Source organism: Macadamia integrifolia, chromosome 1 (assembly GCF_013358625.1).
Source record: "Macadamia integrifolia cultivar HAES 741 chromosome 1, SCU_Mint_v3, whole genome shotgun sequence".
Taxonomy (NCBI): Eukaryota; Viridiplantae; Streptophyta; class Magnoliopsida; order Proteales; family Proteaceae; genus Macadamia; species Macadamia integrifolia.
The window spans coordinates 28,979,852-28,989,720 of record NC_056557.1 but is presented as its reverse complement, the minus strand read 5'-3'; the positions used below and the strand labels follow the sequence as shown (position 1 = coordinate 28,989,720).

General features: G+C 36.1%; 1 protein-coding gene across 2 annotated transcripts; it reads right to left on the bottom strand.

The window, feature by feature from the left end:
- Positions 1-258: 258 nt before the first annotated feature.
- On the bottom strand, positions 259-7,156 carry LOC122085338 (protein NRT1/ PTR FAMILY 5.10-like). 2 transcript variants are annotated; one of them, XM_042653765.1, is made up of 4 exons: positions 6,944-7,156; positions 6,595-6,812; positions 1,728-2,285; positions 259-1,175 (listed from the first exon to the last, which is right to left on the bottom strand). In XM_042653765.1, the coding sequence occupies exons 1-4, from the start codon at positions 7,050-7,052 to the stop codon at positions 369-371; spliced, it is 1,692 nt and encodes a 563-aa protein (XP_042509699.1). In that variant the 5' UTR covers positions 7,053-7,156; the 3' UTR covers positions 259-368. The 2 variants fall into 2 exon arrangements, with proteins under 2 accessions (XP_042509699.1, XP_042509698.1); XM_042653764.1 differs by having other exon boundaries at positions 259-1,188; positions 1,741-2,285; positions 6,944-7,146.
- Positions 7,157-9,869: the final 2,713 nt, after the last annotated feature.

Below are 9,869 nucleotides of genomic sequence, written 5' to 3'. Positions count from 1 at the left end.
AGGGTTTTGTGTCTTTCTCTCTCCTGTTTTGTGTCTCTCTCTTCTCGCTGGCCCCTCTCTAGCCACACCCCCTCCCGGGCTGGAGAGGATCTGAATCCAACCCTATCATCTCCCGAACTTTTTGTTGTACTCAAATCTAACTCCCATTTTACCAAGCCTAAACCTAGCCAATTATTGATGATTGTTAAACGCCCAATCAAAGTGGGGGCTATACCTTTGCCATTCACAAAACAACTTTCAAAGGGAATAGAAGAAGAATAGAAGAAGAAAAGCTGTGTATCGCTATGCTTTCTTACAATTATAGTAGCATAAATGTACAATGTAATACTACTAAGATCAACTGTACAATACCCTATCAAAGGCTTTGATTATACATCTGCCCTTCTGTAGGTATAAGATTTGGCAAAATACAAATAAACAGCCAATTCTACGACACTTAGACCAGTAAGAAGCCAGTAGAAGTAATCCAGGTGAGCTCTATTAATATTGTTTGAGAACCAACTATCATGGCCGTCCCCACCAGTTACCTTCTCAATGCCAGAGATAAGAAAGCTACTTAGAAAGCTTCCTACACCAAAGATGCTAAGGTAAAATGCAAGACCCATACTTTTCAATCCATTTGGCATTTGGTCATAGAAAAATTCTTGAAGACCAACCATGGCAAGAGCTTCAGCAATTCCTAGAAAGATATATTGAGGAACTAGCCACCAAAAACTCATAGGAACTGTAGCTTCTGGTATATCAACTATCTTGTAATCAATGGCAATTTGAAGCCTTTGCCTCTCAACTAGTGCTGCTAGTACCATGGAGATCATAGATAAAACTATTCCAGTGCCTATCCTTTGAAGGGTAGTAATCCCAGAGTGTATATTGGTAAAAACTCGAGCAATCGGAATAAGGATACGATCATAGATAGGCATGAAAAGAATGATGGAGATGCTAATGAAGGTTTGAAGGGAGGCAGGTGGTATCTTGAACCCTGATGACCCTATTGTTCTGTCCATTGTGGCTCCTTGTTTGGTGAAGAAAGTATAGTATTGTGCATCCACAATTGTATATAGTATACATGTAGCCCAAATAGGAAACAACTTTAGTATTGCCTTTGCATCTTCCTCCTGACTAACACTGGACACTAGCCAACCTTCCTTGGAATCTTCTGATATAGTAGCTGGTGCCTTGACCAGAGAGCTATAACATTAAAGAAAAGAAAATAAAGGCCTTGGGATTAGTAATTAAAATTGGTAAAGGAAAGCTAAGAGATATTCTTACAAAGACATCAATTGATGATCTCTCCAAGCTCAACTAGGCAAGCTGATTGTTAAAGTATTGCAAGAACACAAAATATGTGGTTGCATTGGTGCAGAAAAAAAGGTAAAAGTTGACTCTGATTTCAAGAAAATTGGTAGATTGAGATAATGAAGATATAATCTCTTCAACCCAGGTGATTTAAATCTTTCATTGGACTTCTAGAAGAGTGAATGCCATCATTAACTCCCAACCCTATTGTTGATTGTTCAAAATATCTTTTCTCAGTCCGATCAGAGGATCAGATTCCATGGATACTTCACCATAGGTGAAGGAAAACTCGGTCCATAAATTTGTTAGTCAAACTGAGTTTTGGGTATCAAGCATTAGAATATGGAATTACATTGAAGCACTCCATTAAAGTCACTAAGACAAGCTTCCTCTCCCCATACCCTTCATTTATAGTAAAATTAGAAAGTGACTTCCATCACATACCTGAATTGGTTAGTACCATTTAGGAGAAGAGTACTCTCCCCTTCTTCCTCATCAGTGGCTGTTGAAGGAGTGGCTCTCCAATTCCTTACTGCTGCAACAAACACTAATGCAATTCTTTGAAATTGGTTATCTTTATCGTCGTTGAAACTGTGGCGATAAGTCTTGGTTCCAAGCAAGAAAATAGTAAGTGCAACTACCATACAAGCACATGGAATCCCAAATCCAAGACCCCAATTCAGGTTATCCTGAATGTAGGTTAAGACTGAGTGAGTGCAAAAAGCTCCTGCACAAATTCCAAAATACCACCAGTTGAAGAAAGAACTCTTGGACTTGCATTCCTGTGGATCTGTAACTTCAAATTGATCAGCACCAAAAGCTTGTGCGCATGGCTTGTGCCCACCTTGAGCAAGTGCCACCAAATATAGAGAGCAGAAGAAGAAGATGATTTGGAATTGAGGTGGATGACAAGATATTATGTTAATGCTGTTGTGGCAACTAGGTGGACTGAAAGGAAGAACCGCTGATAGTGTTAAAAATCCCAATCCCTACAAAATGTAAATGATGTGTATTAGATAGGGCGGCAATAGTGTCGGGATTTTTAAAATCCTAGCCCAACGTTGGATCCCCTTAGATTTGCCCAGGCCCGCCCTGTCCTTGACTGCGGGCCTAATAACCTCGATCAAGGCCTAATCCTGTCGGGCTCAGCCCAGCCCAGCCCAGCCTAGGTCCAACCTGATTGGCACTGATTGGGTCAGGCTGGGTTAATCCTGTTTTACTAAACGGGCTGACCTTGATTGGCCCTGACCTTGGCAAACAATACTATTAAGAACTATCCTAATTCATAGCTAAAAGTATCAGTATCTTGAGTCAATTCAGCAGATAGAGTTACCTTTATCTCGAGTCAATTCACCCGAGTATTAAAAGAAAAAAAGATACACAAATCCATTTTCCTCATGTTAACCATACTCAACACAATGTTTAAATACATAGCCATTCACAATTAGAATACCTAAAATAAGGCTCCGCCAGGCTCAACCTAAGGCTTCATCCCTAGCCCAGCCCAGCCCAGCCCTGACCTCGGGCCTGAAAAATCCAACCCTAGCCCACCCTCAAGGTTAAAAAATCTAGACCAAGCCCTGTCCGGGCTCAGGTTGGGCTAGGTGGGTCTAGGCTCACGGGGCCAAACTTGCACCCCTATAGTAGGTATGGCACTTTATCAACTAATATGACTTTATATGGGCCTCATTCTATGAAGTAATGTGGGACCTAACCCAGACTTCATGGCCTAATATCTAGAGGTAGGACCATCCAAAAAAAGACCACCCATGTGTTATTCTTGATCGTTGACTCGTCAAATCTTGTGAGTTTTATGATCCTATTATATATTTATAAACAATTAGAATTGAAACATGAGCCCTCTTATTAATTTAACAACCTAAACGATGATCATATGATTAAGATAGGTCACAAATTTAATGCGTGTAAGACATCCTTTATCCAAGTGACCGGATTAATTATATTAACCCTTTATTACATGGAAAGAATAAGCTCACACATTATAGATTCCTTTCTTAGGAGAACTTAGTGGAAAACCTTTTGCCTGTACCTTTCACGGGAGCACAACAAAATTATCAATTTCAAGCAGTAACAAACAAAAAAGTTTGGACAAAAGTTTTCTAACCTCTCACTATTGTTGCAAAAGCAACTAACAAGGGACCCACTTAATTTGTTTTTATAGTGCAATCCTCCAATTGTTTCACCTTTAATTTCTCTTAATGTCCACTATCAACGGAGAATAGCTTCTTAGTCAAAAGATAATAGTGAAAGGGAATGCTATTAAAAAAGAAAGAGGCAAGGAAAGGGGACCTAGTGGGTTGTGTTAATATGACCAATAAGAAGATGCGAATTTTGCTATTTCTATATATTAAAAAGAAAGAAGGTTTTATACCATACCAATGAAGTGCGACGGAATGATTTCATACATGAAAACAATGAAAAGGCAACAAATTGATTTCATGCGATGAAGAGAAAGATAAAAAGGATGCTAGCAAACCCTCCATTAGCGTTTGGAGAACTTTTTACCGTTTTAAACATAATGGTAAAAAAGTCCTTAAGACAATTGAGATTCTTACCCATGGTCTCTCACATAATGAGTCAAAGCCCACATCAACTCTCTCATTAAACAAAATATGGATCCTACTAAAAAATATATTGATGATATGCTTGGCTTGTAGTAAACATTATAGATGCTTGATTGCTAATAAGACAGGACACCAATTGCATCGGCTTAGATCAATTTAGTGGTCCAATTCAATTATATTGCCGACTTATTATCTAAAAATAAAATAAAAACAATTATTTGATTGATGATGTATCAAAACATTTTCTAATATTAGGTACTTCCTTTAATCATTTACAAAGTAAAACACCATTTGGCTTAAAAATTGGTACTGGATTGAAGCAGGCCGGGTCTCCCAATATGCTTAATTTGCAAGCCACGCAAGCCATCACTAGATAGTTGCACACTTGCGCTACCACTTTCCTTCCTTTATCCTTTTTTTTTTATTAACAAATCCTCAGAACCCTAAGATGTTTTAGATAATTCCAGTTTTTGGCACAAAATCAACAAGAAATTTGAGAAGAAACTCATAATTTGTAACTTATTATGAAACTTATAACATAAAGGGAAAGGTGATCATATGCCATGATGCATATTTGTCATGTGGTAACTTTATATGTTTTGCACATTTGGTGCACAACAATGCCTCATCCTTACCCTTAGCTCGCGTCAATTTCAAGCAAAATAGAATTTGCTAGATTATCCAAAAATGCCTCACCCTTAGCTCAGGTCAATTTCAAGCCAAATAGAATTTGTCACATTATCCAAAAAAGAAAGAAAAAAATTGGGCAAAAGAATGGTCCCAGATTGCATGACCCTTGCACCCAAACAAACAATAACACAACTCAGCCTTATCCCAACTGAATGGGGTTGGCGACATGGATCCAAGGAAAAAAAAAAAAAAAAAAAAAAAAATAGGACTAAAAATTACACCACCACCCATGTGAAACCCCTAAATCCACCCTGTCTTTCTGCCAAGTGTACCCTCTCATTAGTCCCCGCACTAACATAGAGGCCACGCAATCAGGGATAGCTCTTTTTCCCAAATTTTTTTTTAAATGATTGCAATTTATGGTGAAAAATCAATTGGACAAGCAAATTTGACATCTACCCAATTTAGGTCATCGGGTGACTCAAAGTATATGCACATTGTTCTAAGCGATTATCTTCTAGCTTTTCCCATTTCTATTTAAGTGGGAAGTTAGGAGAGAGTTAATTACAAATGGGCCTCCCAAAGTTGCAGTTGTCACAACTAGGATCTCTCACATTTTCAAAGACTTTAATTATAAAAGTTAGGACTGACTTTGCCTAAGGCCACGATGAATGCGAATCTATTTACTGTGGTCTATCGTGACCACGTATAATAGAAGGAGAGAGTTGAGGAGTGATGTGAGTCACATCTGGACTGTCTCATCATTCATCCACCCATGAAGGAGAATTTTGTCTTAAAAGTTATAATCAATAATTGTTCAACTTTCTCAAAGATTGGGCTAATTTCCCCAAGGCAAAGAACTAATGCAACTTATTTTACATAGCTAATTGCAATGTCTTTACCTATGCGTCTCTTCTTTGATTTAAAAGTTTGCACCCAGATAAATATGTCTATTGCAACAAATCCTCCTCACATGTTTATAATTACAATTAGGTCTCTACTAATGCATATCATAAGATTCGTGATGCATTTAACCTCTATATTTCTTAACAAAGGATCTCTATAAGAACAAAAATAATGATCACAGGTCTAATTAGTTAATAATTTGTTTAGTCTGGAAAAATAGTCATTTAAAAAAAAAATAAAATTATTTTAGATCAATTTTAGTAAAAAAAAAAATCGACCCCTAATAAATTTGTCCTGAACTTTAGTAACCTTAAGTCCCCAACCATACTTGAGGAACCTGTGGGTGATTAATTAACCCATTGAGAAAACTCAAAAGGTTCATTTAGTTCCATAATCTAAAGTGCATGTTCACCTTGTAATTGTGCCATGTGGAAAAATGATGAAGTAATTTTGACCATTAATATCTACGTAAAGGTCAATATTAGCCATGTGTCAAAAATTAAATTAATTCAAACTATGGTCCATGGGACTAGTCACCTAAAAGCCTGAATACTTGTCGTTAAAAAATAATAATAATAATAATAATAATAATGAAAAATTATGCCCCCTCCCTTGTAGTTTGCCAAAATTACACATGTAATTTCGACAAACAATGAGTTCAATATATAATTATTTTTTGGGAGAGGAATAGGTATGCAGCCGATATCAAGTATGCTAGCGGATAGCACCAATAGGAACACATGATGGAGTATCATTCAGGAAGGATATGGGGGTCATTTCAGAAAAAGGAAAGAGAGATAGACACAATGGGTGCTAGCATACTTGATATCGGCGGTATACCCAACCTTTTCCCTTATTTTTTATATTGTCAGTTCATATTTTCTACCCATTTTTTTTGCCACTTGGCAATACCTATATGAAGAAACTTGTATGCAAGCAAGAGCCTTTAGATCCCTTTACCTACAAAATTTTAACCCTTATGCCCTCTAACTCATGACCAGAGAACCAGGGCTCAAAAAAGGGAAAAATTTGACAAACTTACTTCTTCTAACCTTTAATGATCTAACCTAACTTTCAACATATATACCAACATTTCAATCATGGCATACGGAAATGTCATCCTCCCAGCGGTCATGGTCTAAAGAGATCGGCCAAAATAGAGAGAGAGAGAACTAACCAAAACATAGAGGAGAGTAGCTAAGAGGATAGTGCGATATCTCCCAAGATAAGCATCGGCGACGAAAGCTCCGAAGAGAGGCAGCATGTAAGAAATCCCCGTCCATGTGTTCACGTTCACGGCGGCTGTCACCATCGACTGCTGAAGAGGCCCCGTGAGGTAGGTGATCAGGTTGGAGCTAATCCCATTATATGAAAACCTCTCTGCGATCTCTACTCCTGCAACCACCAATTTAATTCTCAATTTAAGAAGAAGAAAGTCCCCAACTTTTTCAATTAAAAGGGTTAAAAGGGTTGAAGAATTGGGTGAGAAAACCAAACTAATCGAATTAAGCTTAGAAAGCACATACCAATGATGAAGATAGCAGATCTCCACCTGCCAGTTTCCGACCTAATTGCAGGCCGGCCGCTGTAATCGACGGAGCCTTTAACGACATCACATAGCAGGGGAGCGTCCATTTCTGATGAACTGGAGCCGCCACAGAACTTAAAAAAAAAAAAAAAAAAAAAAAGCTTCTTACAGTTGTAGGTTATGACTAACCATTACTGACCACCATTGGCACGAATCCCACAAAAAACAGGACCACACCAGGCGTTCAAATAGAGTTTGTGTGACCACTTTAAATGATACACGTCTCTTGGGATTTGAAGTATTTAACAGGATCCCCCATTATTTAAGTGGGTTCCACATGAGAAATTGCTTCTATTAAAAATTGTTTTGAAAATTAATTTGGGAGGATAGAGTTTTCTGTCCAACCTGATACACGAGGTGGAAAATGATCATCGTATCCCTCCTAGTTGATGTTCATGCATGTATTCTTATTGGTAAAAGATGATAGTCTTGATTCTAAGGCTGCGTTTGGTAACGATTTTATTCTAGAAATGACGTTTTGTATTTAAAACGAAAATTTCATTTTTGTGTCAAAATACAAATTTTTTTTTTTTGAATGAAATTATCTTTTGCCGTTCCATCAATTCTTGTTTCTAGCCTTTTTTTCACTTTATGTTAAAAAAAAAAAAAAAAAAATTGTATACAAATTTTCAAGGATAAAAACATGTACTCCACATGAATTTAGAATTATAAAAAAAGATATGAGGTGAAAATTAACCAATCAATCCTACTAGTCATGGACCATACCCTCCTACAAGGGAGACAACCAAATTTTATTTTTTTTTTAACTGAAAACAAAAATACAAAAATGTACTGACAATAAGAAAGAGGAAATCAGACATAACAATATTACATTGTTTTTCAGTTCTAGCAATCTTGGCTAACTGGTGAGTAATAGAATTTTTTTTTTTTTTTGATAAGTAGCGAAAGTATCTTTACACATACTCTACTTTTCCAAATAGAAGACATAACCCTTGTGAGAAGTAATCTAACAAAAAGGAAAAAAGACTCCATGCCCTAACATCCCTGCTCATCCTGGAATAGCATAATGACCTCTTCACCGTACGGTGATGGCAATGAGTCTTGTTCACTTTATTTGTCGCATTCGTATTCATATTCATATTCATATTTTTTTTTTTTCTTCCCAAAGACACATTCCTACTTTCAACGCAAGTTATCAGCAATTACCTAAGAACAAGGGTAATTGGTCAACAAAGTAACCTTATTCACAATTTCCTTTTTCTTAGGGGCCAGGTTTTAATGGTCGGTCATCGTACAAGAAGAATCAGGTTGTGATGTGTCAAATGAGGGGGAGTTGGTCATTTTGACCCCTCCTTGTTCAGTGACAAAGTTATATGCTTGACCATGCATGCATGGTGCATAATCATGCATGATGCACCATTGTGCAAGAAACCTTTTCCTCTAAACAAGTTTACAATTTTATCTTAATTTTTTAAGAAGAAATTATGAAAATTAATTATTTTACCAAACAGTTTTATGATAATTGATTGATTGATTGGGAATCTTTTCATTTTTTGGTATATCTTTAAATTGTTTGTTTTTTTTCAAAATTATTGATTGCATTATTAGGGGTTCACTCACCGGGCTATAGTTAAGTAACAGCGACCCATAATTATATGGTGTAGGGCTTAATAAAGCAACTGTAAGCAGTTTCAATTGGACACTTAACCGAGTGTAGGATGATTCGAAACAGAATTAAATCATCAAATAGATACATTTGGATCGGTTGTTTTTATCCCTATTTTTCATTAAAATCTAAAATCAGCCTAGTATTGATATTGATCTTAATTAATACCAATATGATCCAACCAATCTGATAGATCCGACACAGTACTTAGAACCCTATCTCATGCTGATTTTTTATGCATAAAATATCTCAAGTGTTGCACCAGATTGGGTGCATGACCTCCAACCAAATTTGAGAACATAAAAGAAGAGGATCTTGATCAAATGGAGACCATATCGATAGTGACTCAACATATGAAAGCCTACATCACAATAACGATTACGAAAATTTAATTTAAAAAAAAATGTGAATCATATATATATATATATATTTTTAATTTCTAAACTTGTAATCTTTCCATATATTGTAGAGACTCTTTATGTATTTGTTTATTTATTTATTTGTAATTTATTGTAGAGAATATTGTTCACCTCATCCTGTTGAGAGCGGAATTCATTTCAACGACCTCTATATCTTGAAGTCACTCTACAATAAAATCAAGTCCGGAGAGCCACGTTGTCTACAAACAAATCAAATTCTCCCTAACTTTGTTACAAAGTGAATATACTATACAAGAAATCTTAAATTATATTTAGAATACAATTAAATATCCTTAGACTCCTAATCCGATATTAGGTTCTTGAAAAAGTCTAGATTAATATTTTCTTCTCTTTGCATCAATATTGACTATTTGATGAGAGAGGATAGGTGTTTAGCTTTATCCAATAGAGGTGGAAATGTTAATGTGTAATCTTACCTTTTGTTGGCAGATCAGAAAAAAATCTTTTCTCATATGAAAACATTTTTATATATAATGAGATAAAAATCACAATGACACAATTAATGATTACTTTATGTATGGACAAGAGAAGGTTACTTGCTTGCGTCTTTATATCCTAAATGGTTTGTTACAATTTTAAGGTCGGAGACTTTAGCCTTCCTGACAATGAAAAGAGAACGCTACTCATAAGGATGTGAATTTGAAACCGAAACCATTTACTAAAATCGAAACGAGCCGTTTACACCGAAACCACAAAACCATTTAGTAACTGGTTCACTGGTTTCATACGATTAAATATTTGGTTGTTTTAACAAAGCATAATGGTTTAATTTAGGAAAAAATTAAGGACCATGGAGG

Coding starts and splice junctions, on each gene's coding strand:
- LOC122085338 (XM_042653765.1), bottom strand. CDS start 7,052: ATGGACGCTCCCCTGCTATGTGATGTCGTTAAAGGCTCCGTCGATTAC. Junction 6,813..6,943: donor ATCTGCTATCTTCATCATTG/GTATGTGCTTTC, acceptor TGGTGGTTGCAG/GAGTAGAGATCGCAGAGAGG. Junction 2,286..6,594: donor CTACTCTCCTCTATGTTTTG/GTTAGTTCTCTC, acceptor TACATTTTGTAG/GGATTGGGATTTTTAACACT.